Here is a 23,724-nt window from a genome sequence, read left to right as displayed (position 1 = left end):
ACCAGCACCCCAAACAAAAAGATTGGATTGATATTTATTTGTTCAAAGAAGAGCACCATCTGTTACTCCCATGTTACAGAAAAGGGTTCCTTCACATGCAAGGAATGAAAAAACAAGATAATCCCGAACACACACAGGATTTTACAGGTAATACATACTGTATATATTGAAATGTTCCAAAAATACCACACAAATGACCTTTCACCTGTGGTTCTCTTCAGCGACTGTGTTTCCTCCCATTGTTTACTCATACTGTATCAGTCAGCAGAAGCAATGGACCTGATGTGATATATGACTCGTGGGCTCTGCCAAAGCAAGCTGGGGAGAAATCCTGTGATATAAAGGCCTTTTCAAGTCTCTGCAAATAATTCAATGCCATCCCATTTTTGGATAAAAATAATTGCATAGGTTGTTTTGAAACAAATTATACAATGGTGTTGTTGTTTTTTTCATAAATACATTCATGGACAATACTGGGCAAGGAATTCACAACTGTCTTTCTAACAGATACTGTATCAACAAACATGATTAAGAAACATATTCTACAGAAATATGACTATGCATTGTGGTAAGAACTTTCATATAAAGAAAAAAACCATAGCTTAATATTTTCAGTTAATTTCTTTTAAATAAATCACCAGCTACTGTATAATCAAAACTGTGCTTTGCCAAGTGAAGATTTCATATTAAATCTAATACTTACAGTAGCTGGTAGAAATGTTCAGCTGAGAGACTGAACAACTAAATATTTAAAAAATACTAAACGAAACATTAAATGGACTCAAATGTACTCTCATTATCACAAGTGCTTGTGTTCACCCCATCAGAAGGTTGATTCTAAAAAAAACATTCTGTTTTTGATGATCAGATTGTTCATGTGAAATAAGGTTTTGGATATGAAATATTTATACCTGTTGTGCTTATGAAATTAATGGCTTTTGGACTACTCTTAATCACAGTCCATTTCTATCACCCGAATAACTGTATGCTGTCCTACAGATTAATAAAGCAGAAAAACAAGGTTAATAAAACCTTAATAAAAATATAGTAAAGCAAATAATAATGCTTCAGAAATATGAACATATCTTATTTGAATTCTGTTGATATATACAGTATACTGTATGTGCATTAACCCTTCATAGGAAAATCTATATGTGCTACGACGTTGTGACAAACTTCACCTTTTTATGTTTTGACTGTTTCACCTGGCTCTATTAAAGTACCCAGCATTTACATTAAATTCACATATTCAGGATATTCAAAATTCAGAAAAGAACTCTGAATGCTGTTTCATGCATTTAAATTGTAAAGTATTTTATGCCAATACTTTGCAGAATAAGAATTTTCTATATATTTAACCTGTCTGCCATTAGTATCGTACATCTATTTCTTTAGAGGTAGAAAAGGTGTTTATGAAAATCAACTTAGCATTATGGCTAGTAACAGCTTCTAACAAATGCAATTAAAAAGGCACTCAGTCTCTTGTTCCACTGCACCACAGTTACACACAAATGAGATACTGTCTAGAAGGTTCAGTTACAGAAATAAAGTAGCTTTAGATCCATAGTATGAGGGAAGATATTCTGTCTCAGCAGAGCACACACATTTCTAATGTCCCTGATGCTGAACTTATTGCTAGCAGCAAATACATAAGTTTTCACAAACCATTCTTTTGCTACACTTGAAAGTCAATGGATTACTCTGCAAAATAAAATGAATAAAATTCAAGAAATAAAAACAGGACTTAACCTGTCTCTAATACATTTCTATTTGCAGTTAAAATTAACTGTGAAGGTGTGCAACTTTTCAGAAGTCTGGATTTCTGGGCTTTGAGTCAGTCTTAGATATAATTATACTGTACTTACAGTAATAGTGAAATACTACTAAATTACTCTGAATCAATACTGTGTAGAAACAAAATAGAACAAAGGAAAACATAAAAAACAGAGATGGACAACTGTTAGACTGACTAATACCAAAACATTTTTAAGTTTTATGAGAGACAGAAATGCAAAAGAACCAGTTTCAGAAATCTGGCCAGAAGGAATTCTGAACATGAAGAAGTCTGGACCACAATGCATGCTAAACTGTAAATGAAATGAGAACAAAAAAAAACTATGTGTAAAAAACCTGAAAAATAAATCAAAGTGATGGCTCACAGACTACAAAGAACATTTTCTAGGATTTTTGATTCCACAAAAAAGTGAACAAACTCAGCACCTTAACAATTTCACTCAGTGGAGCCCATAATTAAGTGCTGAAGGCATGGGATGTCAAAGGTCTTTAATCCATCACCTACCAGGAGAAATGACACCAATGACCAATTAAAGTACAGTAAGTTCAACTGAACACAGAAATTAAAACCAAAAACACTTTGCAACAGGAATTTAGGCCCCAAATTAACCTGTAACCTGATACTCCACGAGGACTGTAGTCACATGGAAATTTTAATTGTACTGGCCACTGTTGTAAGTCTTTTCCAATAATGCCTGACACAGTGAAATACACACACATACTGCAGATAAAACATGATGTTTGATAAGATACTTAACCATTGAACTCTTACAAACATTCATGCAGTCACAGCTATTATAATCGCAAGCTGATATTATGTTCACTCTGGGAAAATGTTTGCCGTTTAGAATTATCAAATCACAAAGGGCAGCAGCACTGGAAGAAACCAATGTAAGCAATTCTCTCCTCTCCACATACAGGTCTGATGGCTTTCACGTGTTCCCGTTTTATATCTGAACGGGCAGCTTGCAAACGCTCCAGACGTCAGCTCTGTGTGTGGTGTCAACTTTGACCTCACTCGTTGAGATCATACTTCCCGAGCTTCTTGGGCTCGCTGCTGGGGATGCACCAGTCATCAGCCTCTGAGCTCATCTGGTAATGCCTCCAGGCAGACTTGTTAAACACAGGCAGCCTTTCCACCGAGTCTGAAGACAAAGCCTAAAGCACAACACAAGAAACTGGTGTTTTCTCCAAACAGAACACATCCACCTGGCTTCTGCCGATTCAGGATTACTTTTCTTTTCAGACGTTTGGAACACATATTGCAGTTGTTACTTCACAATCACAAAACGCGGAGCTTAAGGCCCTCTATTAGCACTTGAAACACTGAAAATGTTCTGTTTTTGCTAAATTGCCCGTAAGCCCTGATAGGACATCAGCAATGGCTAATTTACTAACTATTGGCACACATATAAATCTTAATATCAGATTATTTAAATGTACACATGTTCCTCTTATAACACTGGCCAATATCACATGGTTCTAACAGAGGTGTGTCTCCAATAGTGCCTTTTTTACCTGGGATTTATATATGTGAGTACCACTGGGTAATAGTTAATAATCCAATCCAATACTTAAAAAGATTAACGTTGTTAGGAGCCCACACTTTTATGTTACAATTCTCACAGACTCACAATACTGCTACTTTACACATGATAACAGTTTTAAAGCATTTTAAACAAACATAATTACTGTGACCAATATCAACAGGACACTTACTGGCCTTTACAGGCCTTATAATCTGCATTTTAACTTGCATTCTGACTCCTGGATTCCTGGCGTGACATGTTGGCTGCTTTTAAAGGGGAACTTCAGTCCTAGTTTCCCAGACTGGGTATTAAGGCTTGGTAACAAAATAAACTACTTGATGGTATTACAAAATGTTACAAATTACGAATTACGTGAAAAATCAGGGACTTTGTGAAAGTAATGTCAGGTTGCCATGTTGTCAAAGGCAGGCAAGAAATCACTGGTCTTCGCACGAATTGTGACGTAAAAGAATAGCCTCCTAACAACATTAATCTTTTTTAGTCTTTTTGAACTCACATATGTATTTTAAGCAATGCCTCACTGTCAACCATTTGACATCTAGTATATATAGTTGCTCTTCTAAACAACGTCGCCTTGTATGCGTCAGGTTTCATTAAAATATTTTAAATTAATTTAATAGCAAACTGTGCTTGGTCTAAAGCATGCTAACAAAGTAACAGGGCTGCTTTTGTGTCACTGGGAGTTTTGTTGCCTCATTCTGAATTGTGGACGATGACAGCAATATGGCACTACACATACATTGAAACTTGGTCTCTTTGGTGATGTAAAGTGTAGGTTTTACTTGGTAATTTCACTGTGGTTTGAAATGCACTCATCACTGCCGATTCATTACAACCCTGCAATGTAAAAATAGCATTGGTGCTGCCCTTTGATTGCAGCCTTTTTGCAGAAATTGTGGTTTAAAGTGCTATAAAAAGTTAAAATACGGGAAAAGCAAATGATCAAAGCAACTCAGTGACTTTTTTTTTTCTTTTATGTTTTTTTTTTCTTCCAGTTAATACAACTAGTTTAGAATTTTTCTCCATTTCTTCAGTTGTAATTGTAGTTTGTTTGTTTTGCTATCTTCTTAAATAGAGCATAGGACCAAATAACTGATCTGAAAAGTAGCGATCTACTGTAAGAGTGTATTATAAAAGCCAATCTGAATTTAAGAATGGGGTTGGCTGTCATTGCTAACATTGTCATTCAAAAAGTCCGGTCTCATTCCTCTAGTCCAGCAAGAGACAAAACAGACTGTGCATTGTCCTCATCCAATTCCAAAAGCAAAGAGACAAGTCTAATTGCTACAACCTGGCTTCTGCAGCTGCTCTTTGATCACATTCAGTACCTTTAACTCAGCCTTCTCACCTCACAGCTGTGTTCACTTGACTGCATTGCCCTAGAAAGAAAACTTAACAGCGTCTTACCTTTAAGTAAATAACAGCAGATGTTCCGTATCCTTCCATGGAATAGAGTTGCAAGTCTCCCTGGAAATACTTGGCATAAAGACGAGAAATGGGAAGGCCGTAACCAAAGCCAGCCTAGAAAAAAAACAAGCCAGCAATCAAGCAGGAACAGATAAGTCTCACTGCACAGAGATAACAGCCAATCCAATCAAAAAAGAAAGTACATCCAGCATAACAAAAAGCACCAAAAAAGTTACGTTGATCAGGCATCAGCTATTTTATTTACTTCACAATGTTCCTTGTTCCAAAGACTGAAAAGAGTTGCACTCAGATATTTTTTTTCTCGTGTGTGGGGTTGGATGAATTTCAACGAAATAGAAAAGTTCATTCATTCCCCTACATGTGCTGCAGCGATTCAGAGGGAAGCAGATGCTGAGGAGCTCCAGACTTCCTTTGAGCTGGCCCCACGTGTGCACATGGTTTCACCTTCATGCTTTGTAAAGGCAGGCAGATTCAGAACATTACTCACTTGTGCAGATTCTCAGTTAAAAACTATAGTATTTGTAAATTTAAATAGAGAACACAAGATCGTATTTCCAGACAAAATCATACTGAGCATCAAAAGAAACTCACTCTATATGAAGAAGCTTTTATACAGATTTTGGATATTGATTAAATGTTTTAGGCATTAATGTGACTGACTTTTCATTAGCTACTTTGATGTAACTGAGTAATTCTGACCACTGCATAACCACAAAATCACCAACTATAAGTAGTGATAAGAGAGCTGATTGGATACAGCTAATTAGGTACTATAACACTGTGAACATCAAGCCAGGTGAAAAGCAAGACAAAAGAACATCTTACCACACAAGGAGAACACTGAACTCAGGTGGACCTCACAGCAGGCCTCTGTAGTAACACACTGAGGTGCAGACAACCCTAAAGGATGTCAGTGAATGTGGTACAAATGTGCTAGTGATATGCTAATTCCTGTGTACAACAATAGGACAGTGGATGAGGAGGACCAAGTCTATTTGCTGCACGGCTCTGCCCGTAATGATCAGTAACAGCCTGCCCATGCGGGTGTTGCTGGTGTTTTGCCCTTCCTGGAAGCTCACCCTGACATGACACCACTCCAGGACAACGCATGTCCTCACACTCCTGGTGTAACAACGGCTTTCTTGTGAGACCCGCCAGGCTTGAGTGCCTTTAACCAGTTCTGGGATGAACTGGGACAATATGTGGCGTCTAGGGCTCAGAGATCAGTGATCAAGCACATTCTCATCCCGGCTGTATGAGAAGACCTGGACATACACTTCTGCACCCTGGCGTACAGCTTGTTCTGCTTCACAGCAGACTTCCTCTTGATCAAACCTGTTGATGATGTGTTTATCTGCAGAATTAATTGATCTTTGGCTTTCTAATAAAAGGTCAGTATACTTGTTATACAAAACTTGGGATTTTTTCAGATACACTTAGGGGTTCATCGGTTTTTAAGTGATTATTTTCTTTTGATGCTCTATATGTATCATGGAGGACCAGATGAAGAACAGTATGTTTAAGTCATTTACTTCCCTAAAAAATTCAGAGACAGTTAAATCTGTTCAGAAGCAATTTTGAACTGATGTATCCTACTGCTTGAACCATTTTTTCTCCAATAAGAGTAGTAGACCGATATGCTTGTGCTTCCTTACCAAGGGAGCATTCCGAGAATTGTCCATAACAGGACTTGGAGCTGTAGAATACATATAACTGAATAGGCGGTCAATCTTCCTCAGAGGAACACCCCCACCTCTGTCAGACATCTAAAATACAGGAAAAACAGGGTCTCATTGTGAAAACAGCATGATTTATTTAAAATACACAGCTTTTAACACTATACAAATTACTTTATAGCTAAAGTCCTAGTTGTTTTTGTTCTGCAGAATTTTCAATCAATCAATCAAAGTATATTTATCAAATGCACAACAATACAGCGTGCAGCACTAATTGCTGGCAATGAAATGTCTTTTCTGCGAGCTCACCAGGGGGAAATAAAAATAAAAATCACAAAATTTAAAGTTACAGAATAAAGTTACATAATAATAGTGAAATAAAAATTGAATACAGAGGAGCAAAGTTTTAGTCTGGAGTGTTTGCAAGCTATATAGCTATATATCTATTCAGGTATAAAACATGGGAAAAATGGGACAGTGTTCGATGAGGAGAGAGCTGCTTAAAGACAAAGTCCTTTCTCAACAAAGTCCATCTGGGCATCATGTCTGCTGAGCATGCAAGCTAACAATTCACTGCTCCTTTGCAAGCAATTCAGACTGAGCTGGACCTACTTCTCAAGTAAATGCACATTGCAGATAAAACCCAAAAGAAATATCTCAACGCTAAGAAAACCAAAAAAGCATAAGGAAAATATTTCAACTGAGTTTTTCTTGGAAAAGCTAAGAGCTGAGGATAATCCAGTGGTTTCATTTTGTATTGTAGAGCAGTCAAATGGCTGGATTAGTGCAAAAAGAGTGACACAATGTTGGCACAGAAGGTACTGTAGATTGAGCAGAGCTCAAGTTTCATTCACAACCTCAGCATTCATGTCTTTCTTATCTACACTTTCAATACAAAACTGTTGTCGTCTTTGGGATCGGTAACTAATGCTCTTCCTACATATGAAATGCAGGGATCCCTTCTGTAATAGTTTAAAGGTTAGATAGATAGATAATACTTTATTAATCCCGTAGGCAAATTGATGAAATGTTATCTGCATTTAAAAGAGCAATGAGCATTTAATGAAATCTGAGAGATTTGTTACAAGCCAGATTTGCTACAACTCAGCAAGTATAAACAGTGGACAGGTAGAAGTTTATTCAATGCCGAAAGGAAAAGAAAGGAGATTCAAACCAAGTGTGGGCAGGTCAAAAAATCAACTATTACGCAACACACATACAAACATCATGTACAGTACAGATGTGACCATTTAGACATCCACAATGGTATGATGGGGATGTTTAAACTTGAAAGACATGTGAGGCAACAGTACAGACTATTTCACTGCATTTTGAATTGGTTGGCTTTTATGTTCTACAGAATAACCCATCCGAATCTCTTCAAAATAAACATTTCCTTCTGAAAGAAGAAGTAAATGGTGCCACTGAAACAAAGTCCTTTCTTACCTGTATGGTCAGATCCTCGTTCCCTAATGAAACTCTCACTTTCACAGGAGGCACGACGGAGCTCGACTCGTGCATCTCCACTGCCGCTCTCATGGCGTTCTGCAAGGATTGACAACAGCCCTAGTGACTTCCACTGTACAACACACACAGTCGAACACTGGGAATGCACACCAGTGACTTCCAGCCCCAAACTCCCTCATTCTTCAACATGCTAAACAGCAAAAATACAGTACAGCAGCTTCAGTAAAAGATGTCTTATGAAGATGAAACAAAATGCAAACAAGCTGTTTTTTCAAGGATGTGATCTACGAATCAATATCTCCTTCCCAAATGTGTCTGTAAATTTCTACGTCATAATTGTTTTTAAATGGATACATTTTTCATTCTCTGCCACATTTAAATTTTTAATTTCACAGTGTTGTAAAAGACCATAAATATGTATCTGAAATCATTTACAGCTCCCAAGCCAACCAAAGCAATACAGTATGCTTTTTAGTTCTTGCATCAATTATCATTAATAAGCATCCAATATATGATATATGATAGAGCAATGTATAATATGTTCTGAAATATTGGTAACTGACAGTTTAGTCCGAGGTTGAATATGAATCAGCCTCGTTTCATTATGCTGTGTCCTCTGTGAAAATATAAGTCAGTATTTTGCCTCAACTCTCCCTGCCATCAGCAGTGCTCAACTGAATTGTCATAGTGCCAAACTACCAATTTTTTGGAATGAGACGTGTACAGGTTTCAAGAAAGAACCACCACCAGCATGCACAATTTGTCTTCTGAGCTCTTTTAGATGGTCTGCCACAGGAATTCATGTAAACTTTTAAATTTAGGTCCCTCATTTTAAATCATTTTCACTCAAGTCTGCATTATAATTCAGATCCCTACATCACAAGTACAATAAAAAATGCTGATTTCTAAGGCTCCGTGAGCAGAGTTCTGTGACAGCACTGACCAAACAAAAGACCCTTCTGCAACACTTTAAAAAACTAAAACAAATAGAAGACTACAAAACAAAACCATTAAAACCTGTAAGCAACAAAAAGAAGTGTTTTCACGGAACTTGTCATGTGTCCAGCCCATCAGACTGGCAAAGCTTTTAAAGTAACACAAGCACCCAAAACTATTCTTTGAATACGCAAAAAAAGTCAATGTACTAGACAAGATACAGTATTGTTGACTCAACTAGTAAAGGTGGTTGCTTGAGTGCAGATGTCATGGGTTCGAGGCTGGGTCAAGTCTAAGCGGAGGGTGGGACAGGGCTCTGTTGACTTTTAGCAGCACAACACCCCCCTGCAGGCTCCTGGATGTGCCTCTCCTGGATTCAGCATTAGTGCTGAACTTCAAAGACAGGACTGAGTCGACGGTGTTGTGTTCAAAGATGAGAGGGTGGAAGGCGAGCGGGTCAGAGGAATTTATTTATTCATTCATCTTTTATTCTCCTCATGTGAGACTATAAAGCTCGTAAGCATGAGCCAAGACTTGAAAACTCAAGTGGCAACTCCCAATTTCAGTGGGCACACAAAATAATAAAAAAAAAATAATTTACGAATATGAACCGATAGGTCTGTGTAGTTCTGAGTGGTCATATACAGTTGTCTTTGTTGAACACAGACACCTCATGTTTTTGATATACTGTGCATGAAGACATACTGTACCTTGAAGAGTTCAAATAACATATGGTACAGATGGGAGGGAACATAAACCATACGCAGAGCTTGACCAGGTGCTTTGGCTAAAAAAACAAGGGAGAGTAAGGTTATTCCACCTACGGCATCTTACTACAGTATGTTGTATCCAAAGGAATTTATTGTTATTAATTGCTGTATTGGCAGCCAATCTCTTGCCTGGAGTCATAGAGGAGATCAGAGCACGTGGCAAGTGTTGCATGATGTGGAAGAGATCTTCAGAAAAAACACAGACTGTCAAATTACAAGACTGACGACTCAGCTGTGAAAGTAGTGTTTTAGGTTCCTGGGCAGCTGGCCACTCAAATCTATAATTCATTGGTAGTTTGGAGTCATTTTTCATGTAGAATATCGGATGAATGTCATCCCCAGCCAAAGTTAAAACTCAGCATTCAAATTGTGAAATATATATGCAAAATTTTACTTAAATTTTAAAGCCATTTACTGTAGTTAAGATGTCCAGTGCATGTACCAATGCAAGAAAATATATTGGGTGAGGTTTATCGGACTAACTTAATTTCTTAGTTCTTTGTCACACATCCCCCTAAACCTCACTGTAATGGGCTTGGAAATCGTGTGGCTCACAAGTGTAATTTTTTTAGAATTTTTAACAGCACCAAGGTTGCTACCACAATAATGTTCACCTGGTAAAAATGCACAGCTTTTACAAGAGATAATATAAAATAAACATTCTCACGTAATGAGATGTACGTTCATAAGGTTTTAAATAACTTTAAAACAAGTAAAATATTGATTATTTCAGTTTAATTATCAATTGTTTCTGACTTAAAAGACAGTATTTAAGCAGTGTATAATCCTCATTCATATATATGTGTGGAGTTCACAGCCAATTTGACTGTATCCAACAGTCTCACATGTTCACAAGACTCTATCAGGCATCCCAGCAAAGGTTTTTCACATTCCAAGATCAGATGTAGTGACAGATTTTTTTAACATTCAGCTCAGTTCACCATTCATTCTGAATATCTAAAGATGTTTGTACTTTCAGCTAAACAGAAAACACCACAAAGAAAAGTTAAACAAGTCACAGAATATAATGGAAGTTCAGAGAGCAAAGACGTTACCATTTGGCAGTTTTTATTGGCCACAACAAGGTCAGGTCAAGATAAGATTACATTTTCCAGACAAAAACCTATTTTTTGACGAGAGAAAATGAATCTATTTTAAAATAAAACTATGTCTTAAATAGAAGAGTCAGACTCTCTCTTCTATTATCTCGTAAGGCCAATCTGAAGTACTGGTGTACTTGCTACAGCTTTGTAAAAAAGATTAAAAGTTTAGTATGACATTTAATTCTATGAATATCTATTCTTCTTCGGTGGTCTCTGATACAAAACTCGTTACGTTTAGAAACGCCAAAGTCCTGTTCAGTTCTGTATGTGGGTAATCTACCTGATGTGCATGAGGGAAAGGGTAAATAGACACTTAAAGCATTTTTGGCAGAGAGCAAGAAAGTTACAACACACACCTGGCCAAAGAGATCCCCCAACAAAGGAAAACTGTATTGCTATAATTTCAGAGATTTATGAGGTGGAAAAACTAACATATCAATTAAGACTCAAAAGGAGCTCTTTTAGAGATATGGATTGTTTTTACTACCCAATGATAATACTGAATTCATGTTTGCATTTTCCATTTCTTTTCTTTTTCTTTCCTGTTTTCGCCCTAACACTGTACCCCCCTGTCAAACTGCAAAAGTGCAATACTGCAAATAATACTTGATGCCATGATGACTGGTAGATTTGTTACTGGTAACTCTTGCCTGCCAAAAAAAGAAAACTAAAACACCAATAAAAAAGTATTGTTCTTCAAGGAAAAGTACAGGATTTTCAACATAACATACGAACTGAAAAAAGGATGGTCCCTTCTGTGACTTCACTTGAAAATTCTGTTTCTATAGTATGTACATTATTCTGATTTCTTCAATTTGTTTAAATTTAAATTCTGGGTTAAACTTAAGAGAGATGAAAAGGTGCAGTTACATAAAAATTAACCCACCACAACTGCTGCCAAAACAAATGTTTATTTCACTTTGACAAGCGGCCAACATAAACATGATATGAGGGGTTCTCCCTAGAACACAAAGTGGCATGGAAACTATACACAGGCCTTAATCGAAAGAGACAGAGAAAGCATGCTTAAGTAACACAGGCAAACGCAGAAGAAAATAAACAAACATGCAAAGTAAACTTGTGGAGTTTGTCCTGTCTGGATTTGGAATCAGGCTGCCATTCTGTACAAATAGCTTCTGACAGTCAGCTTACATATATATAACATCCAACAATTTAGAGAACAGCTCAAATCGCCAAAACAGAACTTTGTGCAGCTATAAAAATACTCACTTTTATAAAAGGGACATCTGTTTTGTTTCTCTGTATTCAAAAGAGAAAGGAGTTAATGAATCTCAGTAACATTCCACATTCCTACTTACCATTCACCTGTTTGATCTCCACTTCAGGAGATGTTAAGTAATACTGATCACAGAGCATCTTGGAGCTTTCATATGCATCTGGAGAAATACAAACAACTGGTCAGATGCAACGCGGCAGCTTGAGCACGCAGAGCACTGTAGTACTGGTAGTAAACGGATTTACTACATAATGCAAGCGAGAGTTTAGGTTGGAGTGGTACAGAAAAATGCAAAAATAAAAGATCCACAGCAGCAGCAAAAGGCAACTAAAATATCTGGATATTAAAGTATTTCGGCTCATTCACTGGGAGGTACAGTATATGAATTTGATTTATTAGGATCAACAATTTCTTTGTTGCACTCTCCCAATCTGGAAGTGCCTGTGGTTAATGAGCTCCAGCCTGCAGTGCCAGCTCCCCTGGTGCCGGCCAGGGTAAAGGGCTCACACAAAGTGACATGCTGAGGGGGCGGCAGGGTCTGACAGCGATGAGTCAGACCTGACTGGAGGAGCAGGCCCCTCGGTCCCATGGGGAAGGACTGTTGCACCACATGCCGAGTAAGTTCACCCAACCCTGGCAAAGCTCAGAGACGTGTGTGTGGGTACTCGGGGAATCTCATGCACAGTCAGCTACTGTCACAGTTCAGGCTCGGGTCACTAAGCACCAGCACGCACTACGAGTGAGTGTGGATAGGAGAAGCCCTACACCACACCAAAGGAAAGCTTTAAAAATGCACGAGAAAACAGCTGGATTCTTTCTAAGAATAGTGTCTATAAAAGATGCCATGTTTAAGGACGAGGATGGTGGCTGAAAGAATGAATCATTGTGCAGTGATCTTTCAATACTCTTCCTTATCATTACCTTTTACTACTTCCACCACATCACAGTTGGGATCAATGCTTCCTATGTGTTTAGGATGGGCAGGATTGGTGCTTCCATGAAAGATAAGTGCTGTAAAACAATAAAAGAAACAGGTTTTAAGAGTCAGTTGTACCTGCTGCTAAAAAATCAGAATGTAGTAATTGCATTGTTACCTATTATTTCAAACCCTGAAACACTTGAGAAAATCAATACAAATTTCATATTGGAATTCATGATTAAATTACCTACTTCCTGATATTGTTTAATGTTTTCTAAATGAAAAGCACAGCATCAACAGAATGACCATCAATGGAAAACTGGTGTTCTTCTCTGCCCTGTAATGCAACAAGACTTTACATTGTTTAAAGTCAAACATTTATTATCATACATGCCCAGATTTTCTTTTGTGTGGTCTTGCGTAAAAAAATACTAACAGTTTATTTAGGGCACAAGACCGTTCTGATGAGGAAGGATGGCGAAGACCAGTGTGCCGTGGGCTCTTGAATGAGTCAGGAGGAGGATCTTTAAAAGCCGACATGCAAATTGGCAGTGCAAACAATCCATTACGTTTTCCGAACAGTTTTATTTATTTGCAGAAAACACAATACACAAAAGCCTTGCTCAAATCTGAGCCCTCGCTACACTTCACCGCCCCCCCCCTCTTTGATCAAAGACACGATGCAAAACTAACGCAACAAAATCCCGAGATCCCTGCAGCCAGTTCTTGTAGCATCGCCCAGCAGTCCTCTCCCAGCTCTCGCTCCCCGGCACCGCCTCTGCTCCCGGAGTGAGACGCTCCACAAGGAACCACTGGACTGTCCGTCGCCCCAGCTGGCTCCGTTATTCCTGTTCAGTCCGCTGCGGAGCTGCTGTTGCTGGGCCGGTCGGATCCCACCGCACCTCCAAGCAAGGGAAGCCGACGCAGACCGAGGCTATCCTCCGCATCGGGGAGAAGAAGCGGAAGCAGAAGGCTCTGAAGGGGCCACCCAGGACCATGCCTCTTCACTTCCAGGCAGCGGGCATATCTCCCAGCCTGCTCTCTCTGGCTGCCCCCTGTCTCCAGTGTTGGGCACACTGGTACCAGCTGGCCCCCCTCTCTCTGTAGCTCCGGCTGGGCTGGAGGACCTTTGAGACCTGAGGCTGTTCCCCACCCTTGACCCCAGGAGGGTTCTCTTGCGTCCGACAGCCACATTCTGTACAGCACAGTCACAAGGGGGCGCCATCACGGGCGTTCTTATCTCGGACACTGCGATGCTCCTGTGTTACCTCTCCCAGGGCTGGGGTTGGAGAGTTTGCGTGAGCTGAGGAAATCGCCTCTGTCTGAAAGGTATTGCTCACTCTCCAGAGCGAGTATCATCTTCTTCCTTCTTTATTATCTGTGGCACTATTTGATTCTTTTGTTCTGCATTTTTTGACTGTCAGCTATCCAGGTGCACGGTTTCCAAAACCAAACAGTCCTCTGCCATATGTGACACCACAGCGATCTGGGACCCTGTAAAGAGGTGGCCACACAAACAGTGGCAGAAATATGGTGAAAAAAAACATATTTTCAATCCTGTCAAGGATTTTCTTAACGGATCACTATAAAAGTTTGAAAAAAAAATATCAAAGCATGTATCAGGATCAATCCTGGAATTATTGGAAGCTAACACAGTTGGCTCCTTGCAAGCAAACACTAGCCATGATATTTAATAATAATTCAGTGTGTTTTTACAGCATTTTTCATTTAAAAGAATCTCAAAACTTTCACACAACGGGATTCGCTTTATTCACTACTTACAGCAGCACTGATCATTTTCAAGTAGAGAAGTGAGCAACTGCTTTACCAGCTGAGTAAAAGTTTCAGAAGTCTGTGCCGTAGAAGCCCAGAGTAGAACTGAGCCAGTGCACTGAGGCTACCACCCCCACTCATACTCTCAGCACCACACAATTCTTACAGCTCTGTGTCCTACATCCACATAATACTGCACTGGGCTTTGAAATTCTTAGCCAGTGTGAAGAGCACCACCTACTGGTCCATCAACCCCACTAGCAGCAGCAAATTGGTTTCCTTAGTGATCTCCCATTACGGTAGTGAGCAAGCCCAGTCTTGCTTAGTGTCCGAGACAGGATCAGGCTACAGGTCAGCAACACTGCTGCCAATTATTTGACATAAAGGCAATGGCATGGCCTGGGCATGCACACCGACCTCTGGAACTGGCTCAGCTATCTCTACTGAAGATGTAACCAATGATGGCTGCAGCAGCCTGAATCGTTAAGTTTACAGAAGCATTTTACCTGCTTATGCAGAAGAAAATGCTTCCATACGCATCGGGGGGCTCTTCGCCATGCAGCACCGCACTGACCCACAACACTGACGATGACTCAGACTTCATCAGGAGAAAAAAAGTCTCCACACCAGCTAAGCCAATCTCCAATCCAACTGAGCACCCCAAGAAGCGGCAACAACTCAAAGGGACTGCAGCAGAAGCATTTCAGACGATTAAACAAAGTTTGCCGAGATCAATGGCTCGCAGATTTCATGCAGTTATTGCAGCAAGGGTGTCAGAGCTTGGTCCTGGAGGGTCGGTGTTTCTTTTTTCTCCAATTCTGCTCTTAAAGAGCTTGTTGCTGGCTTAACTGGGTCAATCTGACAGCTTCTCCAGGCTCTTCAGGTACTGCTGCTTTAAGGAAACCAGGGAAACTGCAGACAGACTGGCTTGCAGAACCAGGACTGAATCTTTCTACTTTTATTCAATCTATCGTAGTGAACATCATTTTTTTCTAATGTAAATCAAAAGTATGCACAGAATTCCGCAACAATACAACAGGTATTAGACTGAACTTATTCAGATCAATCTCAATCAGAAGCACAAATTGCTTGACAAAGTTCTGACATCTCTGTCACGATACGTTTGGAGGGCTATGCATGCGTTTGGATTTGAAGAAGAAGTTTGAAAAGGAAACAAGAAAATACTCAACAAATGGAGTTCAGCAGAAGGAAGCACTAGCAAGCAAATGGCTCAACTAGGCATCTCCTGAGCTTTTTGAATACTGGAATCCCCAACAAAGTCCAGCCCACATTTTCCTGAACCTGTCATGTTCTTTACATTTCACTGTGAACTGCGGGATTACAGTCTTTTTCGGCCTTTCCTGACTGCAGGAAGAAACACAGCTCATCACTCCGAACAGGGTAACGGTTTCAGTGTGCTTACTATGTTGGTTCATCAGCATCCGGGTTGAGATGCGGCTCATGTAGAAACGGTCAAGGAAGTACTGGACGTTCTGATTGGTCACTGGGTCGACACCAAAGGCCTCCTTGTACTCAATAACCCCCTGAGCCATGGTAGGAACCACATTGTTGTGCCTGTTTCTGATGTTGATTAGCACTTCTGAAAAGCTGAACAGACAACAACATGTAAAATCCCAACAGTTCATGCAGGACACAGCTTCCAGAAACGCAGGTGTGAAGCCTGGCAATCTGACAGGGATCCAAACAGACAGGTTGTCACAGAGAGGTGCACTCTAATGTTTGCCAAGAGCAGCTTCTTGTTCTTAATTTACACTTTTCCATCTCTGCAGTTTTTTAGGACAACACTAATTTTCCTGAAATTGAGTGGAAGCTGTCATTCAAACACGAAGTGTTAACTGAGAGCTGAAGTTCACAGCTACTGTAGCTCCATTCAACATGACACTTCGTAACATTTTGTTAAAAATGGGAAAAAAGGCTTTTCAAATCTCATGCAAATTCCTTCAAAACACACTCACTCGGAAACATTTCTGTAAGAGGGTGTCTCAGCTGACAAGACAACACAAACGACAAGAAAAAAGCCAAAAAATGACAACCTGTCCAGTCTAGCTCAGGGCTGCTTCTCCAAAACTGCACATAAAATCACTGAGATCTTAACATCTTATTTTGCAATTAATTGGTCTTTTTATTATGAAGCATGGAAAAACAACAGCAATAGACAGTAATTCTGATATTGTTGAGGAGTGAGTGTCTAACCAGAACACTACTGATGGAATGTGCATGTTTGTGCTGGGCAAAAGAAAATTCTGCTATGAACAACTTACTCTGACAAAACTTTTCTATCTTCGGGGTCCTTTTCTTGGAACTGTAGAATTTCCATGAAACTCTGTGCATACCTGTTTCATAAACAATAGATTAAAAAAAAGAATCACTGGCAATTAACAGCCTTCTAATACAAAAAACATTGAACCATGAAGCAATATATTGTACATTGTACTACATTAATATGCATAATTTTATTCAGGGGTGTCTATCCTAGATAATCGCTCCTGAAATTAACCAAACTCTTATTTTGCTTTTGTAGGAAAATGGTTGTACCATAATACAGTAGATGACAAAATGGTACACTAAGGCACTTTTAATGTGTATGAAGTGGAAGCTCATTTAATCTCTACTGCATTTGCTCTTGTCATCAGCTTTAGTCTATGTGCCTACTCTGACAGTTCATGAACTTTCACCTTTAAATTGCTAACAGAGAAGACTTTCAAGCCAAATGCTTAAAAATTAAAATGCTTACGAAAGCTGAAATAAGAGGATTCTGACATTATGCCAACTCGTCTAATCTGGAAGAGGAGGTAAAGGGTTGCAATGAGTTTTTGTGACTTAAAAGGCACAATTATTTGTGTGGGCCTTCTGCCTGAACTCTGCCACCACAAGTTCCTTTAATGATTACAAAACAAAAGCTGATAAGGAGGTTTCTTTCCTTGGACAGATAGGAATTACAAACAAGTTATAAATCATGTACAGTACAATAGCAAATCTATACTAAGATAGGAACTCTTAGAAACAAGATATTGGAGTCCAGCAGTTCTGGCATACTGTAATTCAATGCATTAACCCTCAAGTACTGCACTATGTATAGCAGGATACTTAAAGGGAAAGGTACAATGCATCCCTGATATAACAAGAACATCGAGGAGCAACTTTAACATCTGCATTATACTATAAGTGAAACTAATATCCACCTTACGCATACCTTCTTTTTTATATTTTATACACTATAACTAAAAGACACTATTTAAGGTGCACAATTTCCCTTACATCGTACTGATTCTACTCATATGCATTCCTGTTTTCACAAAAATGGATCTGGATCTTTTTCATATAACCGTGTTATCTTTTCTTCAGGAATTCCACTCTTGCAATCCACTGCGTTTTCTTCTCCACTTTTGACTCTTTCTAAAATCTTCAACTTTTCTTCAACCTTATTATTTTTAAATGAGGATTTAAGTACATCACACCCACCCATAGCTTATGGGGGAAGACAAAATAAAAAAACGATTTCTCATTCTGATGCAGATCAGACTGTCCTCCCAGTTACGGTTATCCCTGGGTATTATGAAGCTCGCGCTGCAACAGCACTGTGAAAGTCCAGAAGCACAGACACCTTCTACGTTATGTCAGGCACATGTTACAGAACTAGCTGAGTTAGAGATGTCAGGTAAGAAACCAGGACATCTACAGCCAGACACATACAAGCCACTCAGAGGCTGGTTTGCAGCAATGAATGATGATCAGTTAGGTAGAACGGAGCACTTTTATTGCATACATGGAGCCTGGCTACGTGACACCTACTCTGTGAAGGTTGAAGGAGGTTCTTTTTACAGTCCTAGCTGATCGTAGTGCTCTAAATACAGATAAGAGAAGTTGGAGACACGGCTTTCATCAGAATACATGCATACCACTGTGGAAGGCAGGCTGACTTCCAATTCAGGTGATCATGCACAAATACGTTTGTAAAACTTTCATGGTGCCTATGGTATGCATGTCATACCTCAGCAAACCTACACATGTATACCAAAAGTCAGACAATGTTCTCTGGGTGTCTTTTTACACCGCAGTGCTCGTAAATGACAGCTGAATGACAGGGGACATAATGAAACTGCCATGCCTTTATTCATGAACTCACCTTGCAGAAACGAGTAATACAACAATCACACCTGCATGCACGGCTTGCTGTAACTCATCATGGCAAAATGAATGTGTCATAGTGAGGTACAGAATGTACTGTAAGAAATGCCTCAAACAAGAACATGGGTCCATCTTGCCCATTTGCCAGAAAAGGGAAGTCTGTTTTACATTTTTAGGGTATTACTTTGGGATTTAAAATGGACAGTAGATGCAACATAAGCTTGGAAAAGGGCCTTTCATTTTGCAAGCCATACAGTTGCTACGGCTGTCAAAACTCTAGCTCTGCCATAGCAGTGAAACTCTGGGCTCCCCCGAGTAACTGATTTCAAACCTTATACTCAGCACAGTGCATAGCTAGAAAGAAGCATGGATCCAGAGACGACATTTTAGTAAAAGATGACAGTGCGACATCTGGCTTTCACTAGTGACCTTCTTATGAACCATTTTCTGTTAAAATGACTGTGCAGCAGCAGAGTCATCCACAATGCAAAACAGAAATAATAAGCAACAGTTCCTAACAAGAAGCAGCAAGCTATTAAATGAAATGCATTCGCTAACGAATTAGCTGTAATCCGTTTTCGAATATTAGGTTTGGAGAAATCCAGTAGCTACAGTGTTGCTGCAAGCAAAATGCATTAAAAAAAAAAACGAAATCCCTCCTTACCAACTGGTCAGCAACTGCAGGGATGGGGTACTCAGAAGTTTGTCAGGAAGGAAATCAATTTCTTTCATGATGTTAGCCAATCTGACAGGGAGTTCCTGCCTCAGGAACACGAAAGAGGTCTTCTCGCAGGCATTGGAAGAACCTAGAGAAACGACAGGGGGAACAACAATGTACAGTAGTACAGGGGTGATTAACTGTCGAGATTAAAAACCGATGAGCGCAAAGGTGTCTATTCTTAATAGTTCCATTAAGATTCGACGATTTCTATGAACGTCCTTCAGTGATCTTGAGAAAAGGGAGCCTTGTTTTTGTAGCTTTGCTCCATGTGTGGAGCTCATTAGAAACTGATGGGGCTTCTTAGAACGCGCACTGTAACCGCTAGGGATGACGTCACTGGCGCAGGTATCGGGGGGTTTAAAAAGTAATTCGTGAAGTAGAAAGTAATGACGGGCAGGAAGGGCTCTTGAGCTTGAATGCCGACGCTAACCTAACCAGGACAGTGGGTGGCATCAAAGTAGACGCTGAAAACGTCGTGAATCACCAAAACAACAGCTGGGCAGCGCGCTTAATATCAGACGACGAAGGGAACCGCAAAGCAAAAAAAAAAAAGAAAACAAACCCCGCTGTAAACTACAGTACCACGCATTACCACGACCTCTTTTAAAACAACAACCACAACAATAAAAACATGTGTTTACTGGCATAACGGTGGGAGGAAATTGTAAGACATCATCAGCGCCTTTCCGTCCGAGACCGGACAACTGGAGACACGTTGCTTTTTTGAACGAGAAAAACAGCTCCAGCTGTCACGGGCTGCACACAGCATGCACACCCGAGACTCGTGTGTCCCGAGAGTGTTTCCGTATTTTCCTAGACATTCGTAAGGAATCCTTCCAACACACATCTCATGAAAATATTCGGAAATAAAAGAGAAAGCACGCATTTGCCCCTGTGCGTCGCGTTAAAATTGGTCTGTACTGAGCAGACCTCTCCTTGCTTCGCGCAACAGCCTAAAAAAAGACATTTCCGACTCGAAAGAATTGTGCGTCCACAGATGGTAAATTACAATTACAGTAATAACTGCACGGTAGCTCAGCAGTCGACAAGACTTCATAATACCTAAGAGAACAAACCCTCACCGAAATCTAAGAATTGCTTCATTGACAACGGCGAAGGGGAGTACTTGCAGAATCTCTCGATTTGCTTTGGCACATTTGCCATTGCGGCGTTCTTGATTAAAAATTGTGCAAACTTCATGCTGACTTCTGCCTCGAATCCAATGACCCTGAGTCGTCTTTGGGACGCGATGCACCTTCCTTCTGCTGTAAATCCGTTTTGCGTTGGGGTTTGTTTTTTTTTTTTTTAGCCCTGGGTCGCCAAGCAGTTCCTTCCACAGAAAAGCGACGCGAGAATCTGGACTAAAGAAACATGTTGGTTTTCTTCAGTCTTGCGATTGGACTTCTTGAAACTCACGACAGGCTCCTGAAACCGTCTCTCAGCTGCATTCTCCCGTCAAGAGCCTTCCGTTAACTCTACGCTTCCTCACAGCAACAAACAGCAGGCTGAGGTTGACCACAAGGAGACTGACAGTACCTGAAACCAATCATGACAGGGATAGGGAGGGCTGGCCGTGGCACAAACAAGTGCCGGGACACCCCTCTTGAAAATAGCCGAGAGGCCCGGGGATGGGTACCGCAGAAAAATTGAGCTGTTTACTTTCACGTCCCGAGTTTCGTTGAACAATGGCAGTAACTGCCTCGAAATGAATGACTTTCGTTAGTGCGCGCAATTGTCCTGCAGCACCATCCCCAAAAGAACCTGGCACTCAGCCACATTTGGGCTGCCTGTAAACTTCTTTTTTTGATGTGGTGATGCTGTAGTTTTCTCTCTTGTACCTGCTGTTTAGTTAGTGTCCTTAATTTTATTTTCACCTCTTGTCGATCTCTGTATCGTTCCAGTTTTAGTATACTGGTAGGTTAATTGGCTTCTGGGGAAATCGGTCCTGGTGTGAGTGTGTGTGTGTCTGTGTCTGGCCTGTGATGGACTGGTGTCCCGTCCAGGGTGTATCCTGCCTTGGGCTTGCCAGGTTAGGCTCTGGCTCCCACACAGCCCCAGATAACAACGGTATGTAGAACATCAATAAGCAGGGTCTTTGAAAATTAGATTGTTGGGACAGAAAGCAAAGATTAAATGGAGTTTACAACACAAATATGGGAGGGGTGACAGCAGCAAGCCAATCGGTCTCAGATAAGATCAGATCACTTTATTGGCCATATACAGTTTCTTGTATTAGGAATTTTGTCTTTTTCTCATACCCCAGCTTGCTCTCCATCAGACACACAGGCAGGGAGAGAAGCTTGGGGTCAGAGCGCAGGGTCAGCCATTGTACGGCGCCCCTGGAGCAGTTGGGGTTAAGGGCCTTGCTCAGGGGCCCAACGAAGTAGGATTCCTCTGCTGGCTGCGGGATACAAACCAGCAACCTTCCAGCCACAGGCACCGATCCTGAGCCACAGAGCCACCTGTGTCCTGAGTCTTGATCATTCCTGACGTTTCTTTGAGTTAAAAAATACTATCAATACTAATCCTAAGCCCCTTCTCTCCTTTGCATTTGTCTTCTGTCATCCCTCCTCCACCCCATCTGCACCTGGGCACTCTGTAGAGGGGTCCCAGCCTCCTCGTGCCCTGGCCTTTCAATACCCTTTAATTCTTGGGTGCTGTTATTCCCAGAGGAATAATCTAAGCTTTAACAGCAGAGTGTGTCAATGTGGCTGTCATCTCCCAGTGAGACAAACCGGGCAGCTACTGTACAGACTGTACATGCATTTTTGTACCAGAAAGGACAGCGAGCTCATGAGACAAACATGCTTCCAGCACCTGCATGTCCCTTCGACTCCTCAGAGACAGGAGGAGTGACTGTGTTTATCCCCTCCTATCTGACACAGTAGCCCCAGTCACCGGACGTCAATCAGCCAAATGAGTTTTGCTCCACTACACACATTCCCACCTCCCTACCCCCCTCGAATAGGTGTGTGCTCGTTCTAGGGTTCATAATAATAATATTCCTTACACTTAAATACTGTAGCACTTTTCCAGACACTCCACTCAAAGCCCTATACAGGTAACAGGGGCTCCCCTCCACCACCACCAGTGTGCAGCCCCACCTGGCTGATGCGACGGCAGTCATAGTGCACCAGTACGATCACCACACACCAGCTCTCAGTGGGGAGGAGAACAGAGTGATGAAGCCAGTTCAGAGATGGGGGTTACTAGGAGGCCACAATTGGTAAAGGCCAATGAGACATTTGGTCAGGACACAGGATTAACATCCCTACTTTTTTTTGTTTTTTAACGAGTTAGGCCCTCAGTTTTATGTCTCATCCAAAGGATGGCACCCTTTTACAGTATAGTATGCCCGTCACTATACTGGGGCATTAGGATCCACACAGACCACAGAGTGAGCCCATCTAGCCTACAGTATGTGTTTTTTTGTGACCTATTGATCTGAGGAATCCCATCCAGCCATTTCTTCGGCATCGTGGGTGAGAAACTTGCTCCTGACTCCCACCGCCATTTGTGTTAGAAAAAGGCCTCTTGCTCAGCATAAAATGCACTTTCCCTTGGTTGGGCTTTGAACAAATGATTCTGCTCAGGTCTCTGTCTGTTCCTTTGACCATTTTAAATACTGTACTAGAATCAGTTATCCTGTTGCCCTCAAATGCTAATTTTAATCTTTAAATTATATAAGGCATTTAAGGAGACATTCTTGGGGATTTCTACACAAATTCTAATCAGTGAGTATTATCTATAATTTCAAATCAGTAAGACATTAATCTGATACATTCAGTGTATCCACTATTGATGGTACAGTGCGTCTGTAATCATGCTATCGAAAAATGTTGAATGGAAGCTTGTATTTTGTACTACATTACATTAGGACAAATCTGATGCAGGCATAAAATATGCAGAATAAAATATGCAGTGTACCGTGGTTAATATTTTTAGATTCAAGTCTGAATACAAACCGGTGTTCTCATGTATTCGTCTCGGCTTTCTTCGTCTGAACGCCATTTTAACGATGCAATTCAAATAACAAGCCGCATCTGCTGCAGAATTATTCCAGGGATTGACATCATTCATTGTCGGGACAGAAGGTGGGATTTCCTGCGTATCCCACCGGTTGAGAGAAGGAAAGGAAGTACATCAGATAGTGTAGTGATACACTTAGGAGGGGAGATCGGAGCCGCGTAGGTGCATTTTT

At 40.6% G+C, this 23,724-nt stretch overlaps 2 protein-coding genes across 11 annotated transcripts in view; one reads left to right on the top strand and one right to left on the bottom strand.

Moving 5' to 3' along the window:
* Window positions 1-22: 22 nt before the first annotated feature.
* pdk4 (pyruvate dehydrogenase kinase, isozyme 4) lies at window positions 23-23,549 on the bottom strand. Of its 3 annotated transcripts, none has more exons than XM_069194757.1 (11): window positions 23,489-23,549; window positions 19,467-19,608; window positions 16,936-17,007; window positions 16,077-16,261; window positions 12,883-12,972; window positions 12,044-12,121; window positions 9,562-9,638; window positions 7,895-7,993; window positions 6,428-6,538; window positions 4,752-4,865; window positions 23-2,952 (listed from the first exon to the last, which is right to left on the bottom strand). In XM_069194757.1, the coding sequence occupies exons 1-11, from the start codon at window positions 23,532-23,534 to the stop codon at window positions 2,809-2,811; spliced, it is 1,158 nt and encodes a 385-aa protein (XP_069050858.1). In that variant the 5' UTR covers window positions 23,535-23,549; the 3' UTR covers window positions 23-2,808. The 3 variants fall into 3 exon arrangements, with proteins under 3 accessions (XP_069050858.1, XP_006636231.1, XP_015213402.1); XM_006636168.3 differs by lacking the exon at window positions 23,489-23,549 and adding an exon at window positions 20,606-21,052; XM_015357916.2 differs by lacking the exon at window positions 23,489-23,549 and adding an exon at window positions 20,165-20,301.
* LOC102695544 (cytoplasmic dynein 1 intermediate chain 1) overlaps window positions 23,482-23,724 on the top strand; it is an 80,898-nt gene continuing 80,655 nt past the window's right edge. For 6 of the 8 annotated variants that reach the window (XM_015357913.2, XM_069194753.1, XM_006636025.3 and 3 more), the window contains exon 1: window positions 23,482-23,617. In XM_015357913.2, coding sequence (XP_015213399.2) covers window positions 23,499-23,617 — 119 coding nt within the window. In that variant the 5' untranslated portion in view covers window positions 23,482-23,498. Of the gene's footprint in view, window positions 23,711-23,724 lie in introns of all 8 variants that reach the window. The other 2 variants (XM_069194754.1, XM_069194755.1) reach the window with 2 other exon arrangements.

This window comes from Lepisosteus oculatus, chromosome 10 (assembly GCF_040954835.1).
Source record: "Lepisosteus oculatus isolate fLepOcu1 chromosome 10, fLepOcu1.hap2, whole genome shotgun sequence".
NCBI lineage: Eukaryota > Metazoa > Chordata > Actinopteri > Semionotiformes > Lepisosteidae > Lepisosteus > Lepisosteus oculatus.
Note: the sequence above shows the minus strand (reverse complement) of the source record. Positions and strands in the feature narration are given on the sequence as shown.